Below are 19,609 nucleotides of genomic sequence, written 5' to 3'. Positions count from 1 at the left end.
TTATCAGATAATCAATTTTGTAACGCCCATTCTATAAGAGCCAGCTTGAGGTAAATTTAGTGAATTACGAATATATATTACTTGCAGTTCTCTGCAGTACGGAATTCAAGCCTTTGATCATTTCCTCGGTTTATTGTGGTGTGACAAAGTAAAAAAAAAAAAATAAAAAAAAAAAGACTGCAACTGGCCAAGATTCAGGTAGGAACTGAGTTTTAGAACAACCCTATGCTACTCCCCATACAAAGTTATCAGATAATCCATTTTGTAAACCTGGCCACACAATAGTAGATTTTGGAACGAGCATTCTTTCAAAACATTCTAACGAAAATGGTCAATAGTACATTTAATGTATGCAATACATTTTTAAAAGTTGCTCAAGTGCTTAAAGTGTAAGTCCACCCTAACACTAAAATCCCTGCATCTACAGACAGCCATGATTTAACACTAACCTATCTATCCCTGTACAGAAGAAATCCGTATGCATACCTTTTTTTGAAGCTGATCCAAACTCTATCAGCAGAAGCTCTGCAGATGACACGGCCATCAACGACTGTGAAATGAATGGGAAGTGACATCACCCATAGACTTAATATGGGGCTTCCGTCGTTGGCTGTGTCCTCTGCACCCGTCTCCAAAGTGAAGCCGCAGATGACGGCTCAGCATGGGATCGGGTCGGATCGGGTTCAAAAAAGGTATGTATACCGATTTCTTCTTTACAGGGTTAGATAGGTTAGTGTTCAATTGTGGATATATGTAGATGGCATAAGGAACAAACATTTTAGAGAAAGGGAATACAATAAGACACGTGGCCACCTCACTAAAACTAGAGGAAAAATGGTTTAACCTTAAAATACGTAAAGGGTTCTTTACTGTCAGAGCAGTAAGGATGTGGAATTCGCTTCCACAGGCAGTCGTATCAGCAGGGAGCATCGATAGTTTCAAAAAACTATTAGATGGGCACCTTAAAGGCTACAACATACAGGGGTATACAATGTACGGTTAATAGCAAACACACACATCATAGGTTGAACTGGAGGGACTGCTGTATTTTTTCAGCCTCACAAACTATGTAAGATGCAGGGATTTTAGTGTTAGGGTGGACTTCTACTTTAAGAAATGTTTCCTACAGCAAAAACTACTTAGAAAGGGGACCTTATCCTTTAAAATAATTTGCAAAATAATCAACATATAAAAAAAGGGACTGCCAAATTACAGGGAGTCAAAAGAGAACCACAATTGTCCTCTGGGTTGGAGAAATGACAATTCATGGAACGCAAATAAGAGATGGACTTGATTAATTCTTAAAGGAAATCTGCACCAACAGAAATGTACAGGTTTTCTAAAATGAACTAGTTGTCTGGCTGTCTGTATTTTCACTAATTTGAAATACAGACCAAGAAAAAAAATAAGGAAAAAACCTTCCACTGAAGTCTAAACTCCATGTCTGCATACTTTCAGGACACATAAGCTCAGCAAGATGGCCAGTAAACTAGCATTTTACAAAGCACAGGTCAGCAATAACAGCCTAGACACTGTATATATTCCAAGTTTTCTTAAACAGTATGCTTTAAGGCTCAAGCTATCCTAGAGCACACGTCAAGCATGTTGATGTGGCATCAAAAAGAGATGAACCTTTATGCAAACATTACATAGTTATTACAGTTTAAATGAAAATATACAGAAAAAAAATAGTTACTACAGCACTGTAATGCATGGATAGTGCCAACTGCCATTGGAAGGCCTCCTTAAAGCTAAAATAGCTTGTTATGTAGAACAGCAGGCTGCATAGTAATAGAGTCTCAAATTGCACATTTTTAGGTGTTGTCTTTTTCATACAATTTTGCAAATGGTTTTATAACTCTTTTACATAAAGTGCCTTGTTTGTTATGTTTGCCCATTTTACTTCTACTCTGTTTAATATCAAATTAAGGGGGGGGAAAAAAAAGGGAAAGGATGCTAATTATTATAGCTCAGTGAACAATAGACACAATTTGTATTATAAAATCAGTATAGAAAAGCATGCCGTACATGGAAAAATAAAGATAAACTGATTTGAGACAAGCTTCAGCTATTACTGGCAGAATGAGAAGCGCATGTAACCCCTCCCATTCATTTTGTCTCATACTTCCAGCCGGGTGATTATGAGTCATTATAATAGCCAACAGTGTTGTCTCCGTATCAAATGATCATTGCTTTTGTGTGCGCTGGGCAATTCAACAAGCAGTCAGAAAGACGAGTGAGAGAAAAGAGATTCACAGGTATCTTTGGTAACCTGAGGGAAGCAATGAAAGTGACAGACAAGACTGTGCGGGACATCACCCATCCATCTTTCTAAGAGCATGAGTCGGTCTGTAGCACTAGAACACGTCCTGTCAGGAGGACACGACAGCCAATGTCCAGGTTGTAAGGTGAAAGCTTCTTTATTGTCAAGCAGGAAATCTAATGGCTTTTCACACAGATGAAATCTGAGATTAGCGAAGTAGACTAAATATCTAAAGTGAACATGTCCTGTGACATCTGGAAAAGTTTGGTCATTGTACAGGACAGAGGTATTGTTGCTGAAAGCTTCCAAAAACTCGCTGTACATACGTCTGTTATAATATCTGAAGCCTTGTGTGACCAAGGTCCCGGAAATGGTTTCCCATAAAGTTTATGTAAATCCAAACAATGAACGTCCTTTTTTCTCCCATTTGGTCTACTAAATATACCATTGAAAAGTGTTTTATTATTTCGGGTTAAGTGCAAAAAATATATAATGTAGCAAACTAAATAAATAGATATTTCACTATCTGAATGTAGCCCAACAAGGATTTATTCAAACCTCCTGAAGACTCCTTATTTTCTTCATTGGTTTCTTTCACAGGCAACCAGAGAGGGGTAAGACCGGGCGGTTTACAACCCTCTTAACCACCCACCTAATAGCGGTCATACAGCCAGGGATGGGGGGGGGGGGGGTTAAAATGTACATATCAAGTTGACAGGCAGCGGTACCTATTAAAACGTGCTCATTAAAGTCAATAGAGCTATGCTGCAACCATGAGCCAAATGCTAATGGGGTTGTAGTGCACGTGTCTCTTTTTTTTTAAGAAGTGGCTAGACTCCTGATGCTTGACAGCGCATTGCTTTTGAAAAGCACCCCAAATATGAAGTAAGCCTTAAGGATGTAATTGGATATTAAAGACTGCAAATTTGTAAGAAAAAAAAAAAAAAAATCCAGAAAGTTGCTTCAGCCAGGCAGACTTGCAAGGCCAATCTTGTGCACAGAGTGTACAAGGTTTAGAACATCCATCAGGTTTATTCAGTTTGTGCCCACATCAGTAAAATATCTAAATTTTTAAAGCCAATATGTTCGCAACCAAAAACAGGTTCTAACTTCCCAACTCTATCCAAATCTAAAAAAGCTTTTGCTGGAGCTCAACTTTAAAAGCTTAGAAATAAAAACACTACTGTACCATCCACCATATCAACTTCAAGGCTAGGTATGGTCTGCTTTTTCTGTACATACAATTGCATTTCTTGCCTTGTCCTTTTTAGCTAACCAGTGCACAAAAAAAATAAATTTTAGAAAGATGACATGGATATAAAGTTGATTCCAGAATCTAGCTCTCCTAATTTCAGCTTTTCCTCAGTTGCTCAATCTATGAACACACAAATCTATTACACATAAAAGATTACATAGAGATGCCAAATACATTTTTTGTAAATATCATCATTCAACAAATGAACCCCCTCAGTGTCTTCAGAGGGTAACAAGGTTTGTTTCTCACCATCTATTGTAGCGTGCACATTGCCCTTGTCGATGAGAAGGTAGCGAGGACTCTCTGGGAAAAAAGGCAACATCGAAATCTGCACCAAAGTGGGTATCACCACCAAGGAAAGGAACAAGGGCCAGCTGGCATCCTGTTGAGAAAACATTTTGTGAGAATAGGAAAGGACCGCACAGAATATTTTACATGCTAGCAAAAATACCTTCTATAGGACATGCAGATGGAGTCAGACGTAGAGCAGCGTTGCCAACAATGGCAAATAACCTCCCTATAAGCTGTTCAGCCATATGCACTCATTGCATCATAGGAGGGTTCTGGAGAAAGACTGTTGCCTGTATTTATCTTCCGCTAATCTTTGAGGCTGTAACACCTGGAAGCAGGCCAGGTACTATGTTCTACAAGAACACTTGAGCTCTTTTTTCATAGGTCTCCCTTCATCAAAACAATTCAGTGAACAACGTTTTTGGTTTGTCCTACACTACAGCAAGCAATCAGATTTACCTAGATTGGTTGCTTTAGGACAACACAGTCTGAAGCACCAGTGGAATGCTAGATAAACATGCTTGCTTGCACTGTGTCCAATACACATCTAATGATGCAAGCGTACAGATGATGACCCCAGAGCATGCACCCTTTTAAAACAAAGAAAGAAATATTGACATTTCCATTGCCTATTACATTCCTTTTCCCTTTCAGGCTAAAAAGAGACCCTGAAATTAGTTATTGTAAATAAAATTAGCAATAATCTTGCTATAATACATACTACTTTAACCCCTAGTAGCAGCTCTATAGACAGTTCGGTTTCACTGAATGAGGACACATGCTCTCATGTTCGGATTTATTAATCCTCATTTTGGCTTAACAGTTCCCTTTTGAGAACCTTTGGACCTCAACATCTCTGATCTATCAGCATAGAAAAACAGAAACTAGCACCAGACCAAAACCAGATGAATGGAGCTGCTTAGCAACTGCTGTCATATTGTTACTCCATAAGGGGAGTTCAATACTGGTTCTAACATAGATCTGTGATGTGATGTCACTGTTGTCTCTGAGATCATCCGAGTTTTATTCTGTGTTAGACCTGATGGGGGAGTGGTGCAGCCCTCACAACCCTTTGGATGCAATTATATAATTTATTACCAAAAATGATGTTTGACTCTTTTTTGGTTTTGGTCTGGTGCTCCTTTCTGAATTTCTATAGCTTGTGCTACTGTTGAGTGCCCACCATAGAGAGAAGCTTTGCTGCGTGGGAGATGCCTCGCTAGCTCTATAATTTATCACAGGTACTTATATAGGGCTGTCCATGTACGCAGCGCTTTACATATACTGTATATTATACATTCACGTCAGCCCCTGTTCTCAAGGACATCTCTCAGCTACCACTGCAAGGTAGCCGTTCTTCACAAGCTGTTCCTGTGCCAGTTCCACCTCTCTGGCTTTTCACAACTCGGGAAAGTTATAGCAGCTAGAACGCATACACATTTCACCCCCACAGCTCATATGCAGGCTCCAGAAAGGAAGCTTGATAGCATACCAAAAGCCTTCACAAAAAATGGCAATAGAGACAGAAATTTAAAAAAAGCCGTTATTTCCTGAAATAGAGAAGAGTGCAGTGATCTTGATTATGAAAATTGCTCTAGTTACTTGCAGTTATTGCAGAGTAATAATAGAATGGTTTGTCTTCACCAACAACCTGTGACTATCACAGAGGAGATTAGAAACTGGTTGACCTTTAAGCATATTAAAACAATTTACTTTAGTTTATTAGCTTCAACATGTTAATTGTCATTAAAAAAATTTTTTCAATATTTATAAAATCTGCAGCTTTCATGAAATTTATGGGGAATCAAACAAGAAGCTCTTTGCTCAGGCACTTCTTGGTAAAAATGACACCGCTCCTTGTTCCTGTCTCGCAACTTTGCTCTTTGTCACCGTCATGTGGGATTCTGATGGAAATTAAAAGTGCCCATTTCAACTCACATATTGCAGACATGGTCCACTGTTGTCACCAACAGGAAACCCTCAATGAGAAATGCCATGAAGCCTCACCTGAGTGCATGTAGACAGGAAGTGGCTCCAGAGAGAGTGCAGGAGATCAGCACTGAGATGCAACAAAGGATGAAAAAAATGTATATTTTTTGAAAAAATGGCAGTGGTTTGTGATAGAGTGCTTTAGCATACTAAAAAGGTATTCGGTAGGTTTTATTATCTTCTTTACAACACAACAGCTTTAAGACATTTAGAAAGTAGATAGCTTAAAGCAGAACTTGTTATTTGTTTTTTTTTCAAATGTATAGGGCCCAGCTTGGCTTAACGCAAGTATTCATATCTGATGGGTCAATGGAAAATTACTGTACAGTAAACCCCCCTCCATTGCGGGGGTTACGTTCCGGACCCAGCCGCGAAAAGTGAAATTCCGCGAAATAGAAAAACCCTATTAAAATGCATTGTAGGCATGTTTTTTTACTGTCACTGTACGTGTAGAAGCATTTTAAGGTCTTTAAACACACTTTTAAAACAATAGAAACTCATTTAAACACATAAAAGATACTAAGAGACATAGCAAGAGCTATGGAAAACACAAAAATATTTCATTTTTAATGATTTATATAGTAAAATAACATTACAAAAAAAACCGCGAATTACCGGGACCGCAAAAACTGAACCGCGATGTAGCGGGGGATTACTGTATTAGCCTGTGCTACATACAGTGATAGCCACAATCTTCTGGGTGCTGCTCCCTTGGCTTTCCCCTCTGCACACAAACTGCACCATCATTATTTGAAAATTTCCTGTGGGTGTTTTAATAGATACAACTCATTCTCTGATTAGTTGAAGTGGTGATCGTGCTATCACCATCCCTTACTCTACACTTCTTCCAATCAGAGAATGCATTGTATTCACTGAACAAAAAAAAATACAAGGCCTTCTCTTAATGGTAGGAGTGCCAAACGATGGCCTGTGTTCAGTGTCCAAAGAGGAAGTACCTGGAGCAGTACCTAAAAGATTATGGCTATCGCTGTATGTAGCAAGGACTACTACAGTGATTTTCAGCATCCCCAGTGGCCCCGCCAGATATCAGAGATAGATATATATATTTACATCTACAAGTTTGAAGAAAAGTTTATTCCTGGAGTTCCAATTTGAGTGAACACATTAAACCAACTAAATAACCTATTTTTAAAATGTCCACTATGGACTATAAAATTACATTTTTTTTTTCAGGAAATCCTTTAAAATACAGTACACATGACCAACAAACCTGACCCAGTAGCTCCGGTAGGCCAAGAACCTGCGCGACAAAGACTCCCAAACAGATAAAAATACTTGGCATCAGACCCAAAAATCCACGAAGATTCTTTGGTGCAATTTCTCCTAAGTACATAGGAACCACGCTGAGGGAAATGCCTGCAAACAAGATAATGTGTTGAGGGATTAATACAAAAGCAAATCTAACATTTATCCAAAGATGCAAGTTTGGTTGAATCTGCAAGGTCCAGTCATTTGAAGGTTTGCATTAAGCAGGTTTTTGTAGCATTCCATGCATAGTTTTCTGATTAAAGTATTATTAACACAGGGAAGAAACAGGTTAGCACTTCCTATACAGAGTCTAGACAGCAGTAAGTCACGCAGCTAGGAAGATGTAATACATTACGGTTGTGCAGACAGAGCCTGCAAGAAAGCCCTCCATCTTGTGATCTTGTTTGTGCAGGTGTGAAGAGCTTAAAGATTTCAGTTTTAGTGGAGATTGTATGCATATTAAAACCCAAGAGCAAAAATTTGGTAGCCCCTCTTTATTACTACCTGTAGATCCTACACATATCACATTTCTTGTCTTTTGGTGACAGCATTACATAGTTACATAGTAGTTGAGGTTGAATAAAGACAATAGTCCATCCAGTTCAACCTGTGTAGGTGTGTGTGGCCGTAACCAATCTCTCATACCCCTGAATGTTCTGATCATGGAGATGTACGTCCAAGAGTCTTTTGAAAGCAACCATACTTCCCGCAGAAACCACCTCTTGTGGTAGAGAATTCCACAATCTTGTAGCCCTAACAGTAAAGAACCTCCTGCGTTGCCTGAGGTTAAAACGCTTCTCCTCTAATCGCATTGTATGCCCTCAAGTCCTCATGCAATCCTTTAGACTGAATAGCTTTTTTTCTATGCGGAGATCACCATTGAGGTATTTATAAATTGCTATCATGTCCCCTCTCAGGCGTCTCTTCTCCAGGGAGAATAAATCAAGCGATTGCAGACGCTCTTCATAATTAAGGTCCTCCAATCCCCTAATTAGTTTAGTTGTCCTTCTCTGGACTCTCTCCAGCTCCAACACATCCCTCCTGAGGACTGGCGACCAGAACTGGAAAGAATACTCCAGATGTGGTCGGACCAGAGTTTTATAAAGTGGTAGGATTATAGTTTTATCTCTGGAATACATCCCTTTATGTATGCTAATATTCTGCCGGCTTTGGCAGCTGCCGCTTGACATTGCATGCTATTGCTTTAGTCTATCCTCTACCAAGACTCCTAGATCTTTCTCCATTTTTGGATTCCCCCAAAGGTTCCCCCCCTAAAGTGTATTGTGCTTTTATGTTTTTAGTCCCCAAGTCTCCAATTAATTTACTGTAGTGTATTTATAGAGGAACAAAGTTGTCATCCTAGGCTGCTCTGCTGATTTGGACTACAAACACCCCCTCATCTATAACTTGGGGGAGTGAGGTCATTAGTTCACAGAAGATCTTAGGGAAGGCGAATATTATTTAAGCTAAGCTCACAGGAAGTGACAAGGCACTGCATTTCTGGCATATCAAAATTAAATTAAAACTAATGAAGCATCTAAGGACTTCCAAGCTGAAATATATTAAATGCATGTTCTTGGGTTTAGATAGACTTTCACAAGAAGTCAAACAATTGATCCAGTGTCTTGTCCTGGCTAACCAAAAACAGGTCTCCAAATGTTGAGGCAAACCTGCATTAGATGCTACAATATTTAACGCAGTAGAGTTTCTGTGGTCAAAACTTTACATGTCAGAAGAGGATTATTTAAAATCTAGTTCCCACTAAAGATTTTTAGCTTGAGGATGGACAGAGGATGAATTAAAATGGTCAGGTTTCCCCATCTGTGACCCTGTTGGGTATTTTTCCCTCACTTCCTGTTCCTGTGATGCTCATACAAATAAGAAAGACAGCAGTAGGACACGGAGAACAAAAAAAAAAAAAAAAGTCTTTGTCAGACGTTCTAACACTTCCTTACTCTACTAACAATGTTTTTTGTCTGTGTCCCTGTTGGATAGATTTCTCTTCACTTCCCAACAGAAAAAGGAAATATGGACACATGCAGTAATAAACACTTAAGAGTTTTAAACTGGTCCCTCTATCCAAAGCAAAAGTTTTGACTGGTTTTAGGCCTGTAACAACAGGTACTCCACGGGACCAAAATATTGTATCCAAGCATGGATGTTGCCTCTTAACTAAGAGTTGAGCGGACACCTGGATGTCCGTGTTCGGCCGAACTTGAAAAAAAAAGTCCGGGTCCATGTCCCGGACTTTTTCCGAACTTTACCCGGACACCGAACCCCATTGAAGTCAATGGGGACCCAAACTTTCAGACACTAAAATGGCTCTAAAACACCAATGGAAAGGGCTAGAGTGCTGCAAATGGCAGCAAAATGTAGTTAAGAGCATGGCAAGTGCTCTTAAAAAAATCCCCTTTAAATTTGTAATTTTTAAATAGCAGATTAGAACAGCAATCTGTAGTAAAATATAGCTGAACGCTGCACACAACAGACTGATAAAAATATTTTTTTTTTCTCCCTCCTCCTCCTCCTCCTCCTCCTCAGTGGGCTCAAGTGAGGGCAAAAAGATTGTGTTCACTGCACCACCCCCCACACAGCAAAATCGATGTAGAACACTGACCCTGCCTAATCTCCAGCCTCGCCCTAAAATGCTCTAATAACTCTCCCTGCCTGCACTCTGACCTGACCCTGTATTCTTTTCGGACACAATTTTTCACAGAATCACTGTCAGTCCCTAATCAGCAGCCAGCACGTATGATGTGTGCTCTGTCCCTAAACTACAGCAGAATGACGCGGCGCGCTGGGGGCTCTCGAACTTATAAAGACATGGTCACATGCTTCAGATGGCCAATCACAGCTACTAATACATTAGTAGGCATGGCTGGGATGGCTTAAGGCACACCAGTTAAACGCTTGTTGATTGGCTGTTGAAAGCCCACCATTAAAAGCACGCCATTACATACAAAACAGGAAATAAAATGACCGAACACGGATTTTAAACACGAACATACAGTAAAGTTTTCGTGTCCGTGTTCGGGTAACAAAAATCCAATTATTCGGTACGAACATGAATAATACAGTCCGTGTTCACTCAACACTACTCTTAACCACTTAAGCCCCGGAAGATTTTACCCCCTTCCTGACCAGGGCCTATTTTGCGATTCGGCACTGCGTGATTTTAACGGACAATTGCGCAGTCGTGCGACGCTGTACCTAAACAAATTTGACGTCCTTTTTTTCCCACAAACAGAGCTTTCATTTGGTGGTATTTGATCACCTGTGCGATTTTTACTTTTTGCGCTATAAACAAAAAAACAGCGTCAATTTTTCAAAAATAATATTTTTCACATTTTTTTTTTATATGAAATTCCCCCCCCCCCCCAAAAAAAAAAAAAAAAAAGTAAAAATCAAAACTTAACATTTTGGGCCAATTTTTTTTTTTTACCATATGTTTGGTAAAAATCGCAAAAAGCGTATTTTGATTGGTTTGCGCAAAAGTTATTGCGTTTATTAACAAAGGGAAAGATTTTTGTCATTTTTGTTGTTTTTTTTTTAACGTGTAATGGCGGCGATCTGTGATTTTCCCCTACACAGGGGAGAATGACAGGCGGCTTGTTTACATTAGCCGCCTGCCTTTCTCCCTCTCCACCCGACGATCGCGAGTGAACGGCGGACATCGGGGCCGCCGGGCACAAGCGCCAGGGGGGGGTCCGTGACCACGCGGGAGCGCGCGCTCGCTCCCTAGACCCTCACAGGCTAGCGACATAGCCCTACGTCGCTCTGCCTGTGAGGGGCTGACCACCGGCGTAAATAGTCGTGCGGCGGTCGGCAAGTGGTTAAGGGGTGACATTAGCCAATTCCCCTAAAACAAAGAATACCCACCTATTGAATGTTTGTAAACTGGTTATCAAAAGTCTGTAAAAAGTTAATTTATACTGAAGATATGTCACCACTGTCCTGCTCTTCCAATTACTAGTAACCTAGTTACATAGTTACATAGTTGGTGAGGTTGAAAAAAGACTTCAGTCCATCCAGTTCAACCTAGGATGTGTGTGCATGTGTGTTTACTGCTAACCGTACATCGTATACCCCTGTATGTTGTGGTCTTTAAGGTGCCCATCTAATAGTTTTTTAAATGATCAATGCTCCCTGCAGATACCACTGCTTGTGGAAGAGTATTCCACATCCTTAGCGCTATGATAGTAAAGAACCCCTTATGTAGTTTAAGGTTAAACCGCTTTTCTTCAAGTGTTAGTGAGTGGCCCAGTGTCTTATTGTATTCCCTTTCTCTGAGAAGTTTGTTCCTTATGCTATGGTCACCAGTACAGTATTTGTACATTGAGAGCATATCCTCTCTCAAACGTCTCTTCTCCAGAGAGAATAAGTTCAATCCTTGCAGTCTCATCTTAGCGGATGTTCTCCATTCCCCTAATTATCTTTGTTGCCCTTCTCTGGACTCTCCAGTTCCAGCACATCCCCTCTGAGGACCGGTGCCCAGAACTGAACAGAATTATTCAAGATGTGGCGGAACCAGAGTCTTATAAAGTGGGAGAATAATCCATTTCTGGAGTGAATTCCCATTTTTATACATGCCAATATTCTGTTGGCTTTACTTGCAGCTGCTTGGCATTGCATGCCACTGCCAAGCCTGTTGTCCACTATGACCCCCGGGTCCTTTTCCATCTTAGTTTCACCCAGAGGTTACCCTCTGAGTGAGTAACTTCCATTCGTATTTCTGACACCCAAGTGCATTACCATACATTTTTCAACATTAAACCTCATCTGCCATGTAGCTGCCCACCCCATTATTTTGTTCAGGTCTGCTTTAAAGTTTACAACATGATGTGTAGATGATATTGGCCTGCTTAGCTTTGCATCATCAGCAAATACCGAGATTGTGCTGATATCCCCTTCCTCTAGGTTGTTGATGAAATAAATTGAACAGGATTGGTCCCAGGACAGACCCTTGGGGGACCCAACTTAACACTTGCCCAATCTGAGTACTCTCTATCACCACCCTCTGGACTCGCCCCTGGAGCAAGTTCTCAATCCAAGTGCTCACCCTATGGTCCATACCTACGTATCTTAGTTTGTACAGTAAACGTTTGTGGGGAACTGTGTCAAATGCCTTAGCAAAGTCCAGATACACCACATCTAGAGGCCTTCCTTTATCTAGATCACAACTCACTTCTTCATAGAAGGTTAATTGATCGTTCTTGCCAGACCAATTTTTCATGAATCCATGCTGGTTACTACTAATAATACTGTTTTTTTTACTAAAGTCTTGTATATAGTCCCTTAGCATCCCCTCCAAAATTCTGCAAACTACTGTTAGGCTAACCGGCCTATAGTTCCCCGGGATACATCTCGCCCCTTTTTTAAAATATTGGTACCACGTTGGATTTTTTTCCAATCTGCTGGCACCATACCCGTCTGTAGACTATCCATAAAGATCAAGAACAATGGTCTGGCTATCACCTGGCTGGGTTCTTTAACCACTTCCGGACTGCTCACGTTGCTGCTTCTGCAGAAAGGTGGCAGCCCTGGGTCTGGCGTCGTAGACCTACGTCGCCAGATTCCTCCCTCTCTTGGCGGCATGCGCGCGCCGCCGGAGGCTCGCTCCCGCTGTGTTTAGACACAGCGGGAATCGGGCCAGGCGAGGAGAGGAGATGCGGCGATCACTGCCGCTCTTCCCCCGATCGTCGGGGAAAGACTGAGGAAATCCGCCCGCTTGTGTAAACAAAGCGGGCGGATCTCCTCTGACAGGCAGGGACAGATAACAGGATTCAGCATTCACACACGTCAGTAAGCATGAGGCACACATTTAACCCCTTGATCACCAACAGTGTTAACCCCTTCCCTGCAAGTGTCATCCTTCCCCGCCAGTGTCATTATTACAGTAACAGTGCATTTGTTTAGCACTGATTACTGTAGTAATGTCACTGGTCCCCCCAAAAGTGTCAAAAATGTCAGTTAGGCGTCCGATCTGTCTGCCGCAATGTCGCAGTCCCGCAAAAAAAAAATCGCAGATCGCCACCATTATTAGTAAAAAAGGACTAAAAATAAAAATATGAAATCTTTCCCGTAGTTTGTAAACGCGATAACTTTTGCGCAAACCAATCAAAATATGCTTATTGTGATTTTTTTACCAAAAATATGTAGCAGAAAACAAATTGGCCTAAAATGTTAAAAAAATTTTGATTTGCCAATTTTTTGTGGGGGAATGTTATATATCAAAATGTGAAAAATTGTTTTTTTTTTTCAAAAATTAAAGAAAGCTCTATTTGTGGGGGGGGGGGGGGGACATAAATCTGATTTGGGTACAGCGTCGCACGACCGCGCAATTGTCCGTTAATTGTCCAAAATATGGCCTGGTCAGGAATGGGGTAAAATCTTCCACTCTTAGATTAAAAATATGCTCATTGAGAATTTTTTTGTCAAAGACATGTAACTAAATACATTTTGGCCTAAACATATGACAAAACTTGAATATATTGGATATTTAACTGTCAAAGTAGAAAATGTCAATTTTTCGCAACATTTTTGCTATTTTTTTATTAATATTGCAAAAAATGAAAAGCGCAGAGGTGATCAAATACCACCAAAATAAAGCTCTGTTTGTGAGAAAAAAAAAAAAGGACGTCAATTTTGTTTGGGTACAGCCAGGGCCGGCGTTAGGGGGGGGGCAAACTGGGCAACTGCCCAGGGCCCCGAATGTCCAGGGGCCCCGGGCCCCTTGTCACTGTCAGCCAGGGCCGGACTGGCCATCGGGCAGAGTCCCGGTGGGCCGCGGCGCTCAGAGTCATCACAGACACTAGAAGACGTTCCCTTAGTGCGGGCGGCCGCCGGCCGGTGTACTTGCCAGCTATACCGGCTCCGCAGCCAATCAGCCTTCTGCTCAGGGGGGGTGTGAGTCACACCCCCCTGAGCAGAAGGCTGATTGGCCGCGGAGCCGGTCCGGAAGTCAAGTAGTCAGTGTGTGTGTGTGTTCATTCCCGCGGCCGCTGCTGATGGGAGCTCCTTCAGCCCGACTCCGGGCTGCTCGCGGGGGGGGCGGCGGCGGCGGGGAGAGAAGGTAAGTGACTGGGATGCTACAGAGTGAACATGGTGTGAACGAGCCCCAGCATACGAGTCTTCCATAACAGCACATTGTTTTCTTTTTATGTGAACACAAAGCACTGTATTAGCAAAGACAACATGGAGTTTGATACAAAGGACATTAATGAAGGGAGCTGTGTGAGTTGTGTTCTACTTACCATGTAATGTAATGTTTGTAATAACAAGCTGTACTGTGTGCGAACAAACTCTCCTCACAGATGATGAAGGAAGTGGGAGAAGGGAGAGCAGGGAATCCTGGGAAGTGTAGTCCTCACTCACTTCCCCCATTATGGTACACAGGTCTACACACTCTCTGTCTGCTTCTAGTATACGTGTGTGTGTGATTTCCTATTCCCATGGTGTACATACACTTCACATGGCTTCCAGCTCTGTCCCAACACTGTAATAGAAGATGTGTGTGCTGAATAGGAGGGGGGTGGGGCGGCTCGGCTGCATATAGAGGATTTGATGTTTCCTTATGCCGCTGGATGGATGGATGGATGGATTCTTCTCCTCCCTTCTGCAGGCATTCTGCGGCTGTAGGAGAAATATCAATTTCTCTATATGCAGCTGAGCTGTCCCATCCCCCTCCTATTCAACTTCTTTTACTGCCCCCCCAGTGATCTTAGCCCCCTCCCCCAGTGCTCTTAAACCCCCTGTACTCTTTAGCCCCCGCCCTGTGCTCCTTAGCCCCCCCCGTGCTCTTCAAGTCCCCACAGTGCTTTTCATCTCCCTCTATGCTCTCTGGCTCCCCCAGTGCTCTCCACCCCCCTGTGCTCCCTGGCTCCCCCCTAAGTGATTTCCAGTTCCCCCCCAGTGCTCTCCAGTCCCCCCCCCCATGCTCTCCATCCCCCTGGTTTTCCCTGCCCGCCACCCCCCCCCAGTGCTATCCACACCCTGCGCCTTCCAACCCCCCTGCAATGCTTTCCAAACCCCCCCTCCTTAATTCTCTCCAGTTCCCCCCCCCCCCCTGCCCTTCAGCTCCTCCAGTGCTATCTGCTTTCCCTGTGCTCTCCGGCCCCCCTAGTGTCCTTCTATCTTCTATCATGCCTGCAGTCTCTGACCATCTCTTGTATCATGTCTGCAGTCTCTGACCATCTCTTGTATCACGTCTGCAGTCTCTGACCATCTCCTGTATCATGTCTGCAGTCTCTGACCATCTCTTGTATCACGTCTGCAGTCTCTGACCATCTCTTGTATCACGTCTGCAGTCTCTGACCATCTCTTGTATCACGTCTGCAGTCTCTGACCATCTCTTGTATCACGTCTGCAGTCTCTGACCATCTCTTGTATCACATCTGCAGTCTCTGACCATCTCTTGTATCATGTCTGCAGTCTGACCAGCTCTTGTATCACGTCTGCAGTCTCGGACCATCTTTTGTATCACGTCTGCACTCTCTGACCATCTCTTGTATCACATCTGCAGTCTCTGACCATCTCTTGTATCATGTCTGCAGTCTCTGACCATCTCTTGTATCATGTCTGCAGTCTCTGACCAGCTCTTGTATCACGTCAGCAGTCTCTGACCATCTCTTGTATCACGTCTGCAGTCTCTGACCAGCTCTTGTATCATGTCTGCAGTCTTTGACCAGCTCTTGTATCACATCTGCAATCTCTGACCAGCTCTTGTATCACGTCTGCAGTCTGACCATCTCCTGTATCATGTCTGCAGTCTCTGACCATCTCCTGTATCATGTCTGCAGTCTGACCAGCTCTTGTATCACGTCTGCAGTCTCTGACCATCTTTTGTATCACGTCTGCACTCTCTGACCATCTCTTGTATCACGTCTGCAGTCTCTGACCATCTTTTGTATCACGTCTGCACTCTCTGACCATCTCTTGTATCACGTCTGCACTCTCTGACCATCTCTTGTATCACGTCTGCACTCTGACCATCTCTTGTATCATGTCTGTAGTCTCTGACCATCTCCTGTATCATGTCTGTAGTCTCTGACCATCTCCTGTATCATGTCCTCAGTTTCTGACCATCTCCTGTATCATGTCCTCAGTCTCTGACCATCTCCTGTATCATGTTTGCAGTCTCTGACCATCTCTTGTATCATGTTTGCAGTCTCTGACCATCTCTTGTATCATGTTTGCAGTCTCTGACCATCTCCTGTACCATGTTTGCAGTCTCTGACCATCTCTTGTACCATGTTTGCAGTCTCGGACCATCTCCTGTACCATGTTTGCAGTCTCTGACCATCTCCTGTACTATGTCCAGCGGGAACACTCTGCAGCCACACCGCACAGCACACCCAAGGTAAGTGGAGGACTGGAGAGAGGAGCGACTTTTACTTAGGGATTTATTTTGCAGATAGGCTGGGCTGGCACTGGCAGCAACAATTTTATTCAAAGAAATCAGGATTTCTTCTGCAAATATACTGGCACTGGCAGCAACAATTTAATTCAAATCAGGATTTCTTTTGCAAATAGGCTGGCCTGGCACTGGCAGCCAGGCATAGTACTAGTCTAGTACAATGCCTGCCAGTGCCTTGTCTGATCTGATGATGTCACTGCCAGGCTATTTGCAAAATAAATCCTTATTTTTCCTCATTTTTTGATCATGTGTCATGATGATATTGGTTTTGGTAATTGTCTGACTCTGATGCCAGCCTATTTGCAGAAGAAATCCTGATTTGAATAAAATTTTTGCTGCCAGTGCCAGCCTACCAGGGGCTGATCTGAGGTGTGAAGGTGCAGGAATTGGGGTGGTCTGAGGTGTGAAGGTGCAGGAATTGGGGTGATCTGATTTGTGAAGGTGCAAAGCTCACTTGATTTCTTATTTTTTCTATTTAATGTTATTTAATTAAAGCATATTTTCATGTAGTTGTATGTTTTATTTGGCTAAATTGATTAAATGCGCCTATATTTTTGGTAGAATATAAAAAAATTTGGGGCCCCACTTTTAGGTTTGCCCAGGGCCACACTTTGTCTAAAACCGGCCCTGGGTACAGCATTGCATGACCGCGCAATTGTCAGTTAAATTTGCGCAGTACCAAGTTGAAATAAGTGGCCTGGTCATTAAGCAGGAAAATCCTCCGGTCTTAAAGTGGTAAAGAACCCTCGGGTGCAAGCCATTGGGTCCCCGTGATTTATTTGTTAAGTTTTTCAAGTTTAGTTCCAAGTCTATCTTCCATTAACCATGGGGGTGCTTCCTGAGGTGTATTATATTTAACATTACAAGCTGGGTTAGTGTAGCCCCCCAATTTTTTTGTGAAGACTGAAGAGAAGAATTTAACCACTTGCCGACCGCTCACATGGAGCGTACTGCGGCAAAGTGGCTCGTTCCCGTCCAGCGACGTAGACCTACGTCGCTGGACTCCTCCCCCTGTAGGAGGCGCGCTCCCGCTGTTTTCATTCACAACGGGAGTCGGGCCAGGGGAGGAGCAGCGGCGATGGCCGCTGCTCTGCCCCGATCATCGGGGAATCTAGTGAGGAGATCCGCCCGCCTGTGTAAACAGAGCGGGCGGATCTCCTAAGTGACAGATCGGAGTGTTCAGCATAGCTGGACATCCGATCTGTCCTTCTGTCACTCAGTCACCTCCCCCCCCCACACGTCAGTAAGCACCAGGCATACATTAACCCCTCCCCCTCCAATAAAATTAACCCCTTCACTGCCAGTGTCATTTTTACAGTAACAGTGCATATATATAGCACTGATTACTGCAGTAATGTCACTGGTACCCCCAAAAGTGTCAAAAATGTCAGTCAAGGGTCCGATCTGTCCGCCGCAATGTCGCAGTCCCGCAAAAAAAAAAAAAAAAAAAAAAAAAAAAAAAAATCGCAGATCGCCGCCATTACGCGTTAAAAAAAAACAACACCAAAAATGACAAAAATCTTTCCCTTAGTTAGTAAACGCAATAACTTTTGCGCAAACCAATCAAAATACGCTTATTGCGATTTTTTTTACCAAACATAGGTAGCAGAAAACAAATTGGCCAAAAATTTAAAAAAAAAAATTGATTTTTAAATTTTTTTGGGGGGGAATTTCATATAAAAAATGTTAAAAATAGTTATTTTTTCAAAATAAAACGCTCTTTTTTTGTTTATAGCGCAAAAAGTAAAAATCGCACAGGTGATCAAATACCACCAAAAGAAAGCTCTGTTTGTGGAAAAAAAAAGGACGTAAAATTTCGTTTGGGTACGGCGTCGCACGACCGTGCAATTGTCAGTTAAAGTCGCACAGCGCCGAATCGCAAAAAGTGGCCTGGACGGAAGACAGCAAAATCCTCCGGTGGTCAAGTGGTTAAATGTAGCACTTTTGCCTTCTCTCTGTCCTCTGTGGCCAGATTCCCTTGATTGTCTTTTATGATCGCTAATGTGTCAATGTGTTCTGGTCTCGCTTTCTTACTATTTATATACTTAAATAATTTCTTGGGGTCTTTTTTATACTCTTTTCCGCTATATGTCTCTTGTGTTCTATTTTAGCAGCCTTGATTTCGCCTCTACATTTCTTATTGCACTCTTTGTAATGTTGGAATGCTGCCAATGACCCCTCAGCTTTGTATTTTTTGAAGGCCTTTTCTTTATTTTTATTAAGTATCATTTTTAGTAAGTATCATTAAAAGGATTGTTTCTTCTGCTAGAAAACCTCCTCCCACCTATAGGCAAACACAATTCAGGCACTGCTTCCGGAAGTCTAAATGCAACCTTAAGTGGCCTATGGGAGTATAATATACGCACCAATTTTGGGTAATTGCACTAGTTGAATTTGATTATTGTATTACTTTAAAAGAGAAACAAAGAAGTGGACCAAGAGTGAACTGTTTTTTTACGTATTCACGAAGATTTGGCCTTTAGTATCATCATCACTCTAGGCTTAATTTACAAACAAGGGGAAGAAGGTGGCACACAAAAAAAAAAAAAAAAAAAGTGTGAGGGAAGTAGGGGACATGTATAAACAAGAAAGAAAGAAGGGGGAGTCATGTGTGCGAACAAAGGTGGATATTGGGGTAGGCATGTGTAAATAAAGTGAAGGAAAGGGGGGTGCATGGGTAAAAGAAGCCCTGTGTATAGAAGCAAAGGAAAAGGAAGCTTATGTGAGGAAAATGAGAAACAACAATATATATGTAGCAGGTTTTCCAGGCATTGGGCCTGAGATGGGTCTGCCATTGTTACCGGTGACACCTTCAGCCCATTTAAGCTGAATACCCAAGTGTGAGAGTTGAGACAATGACCATTACGGCATCTTTGGTTTGTTTTGTTTATTTTATAATTGGGATGGGATAAGGGAATGAGTGGGATACTCCTCTGGCTCAACTAGGTAAAACTGGGATACTCTGTAGAAAAATGCCTGTTAGAGCTGTCTTGATGCCAGCTGGATGCCGACCAACGCTTACTGACGCTTGAAAATTGCTTTATTACTGAACTGTGCTAGAACTGGACTTCTAACCCTCTGGTTAACTCAAAAGATCCTGGACTGTAGTGAAACTTGACTCTTGACA

At 42.3% G+C, this 19,609-nt stretch overlaps 1 protein-coding gene across 1 annotated transcript in view; it reads right to left on the bottom strand.

Annotated features, from left to right (window-relative positions):
• The window catches only part of LOC309563537 (solute carrier family 2, facilitated glucose transporter member 9-like), a 117,885-nt gene that overhangs the window by 53,983 nt on the left and 44,293 nt on the right, over window positions 1-19,609 (bottom strand). Inside the window, exons 5-6 of the mRNA XM_082267989.1 lie at window positions 7,030-7,175; window positions 3,768-3,900 (exon numbers count right to left, since the gene is read on the bottom strand). Of these exons, the coding sequence (XP_082124115.1) occupies window positions 3,768-3,900; window positions 7,030-7,175 (279 nt within the window). The remainder of the gene's footprint in view (window positions 1-3,767; window positions 3,901-7,029; window positions 7,176-19,609) is intronic.

This window comes from Pelophylax lessonae (assembly GCF_965119305.1).
Source record: "Pelophylax lessonae genome assembly, chromosome: 9".
NCBI classification, from domain to species: Eukaryota; Metazoa; Chordata; class Amphibia; order Anura; family Ranidae; genus Pelophylax; species Pelophylax lessonae.
This window is presented reverse-complemented; position numbering and strand designations above follow the sequence as displayed.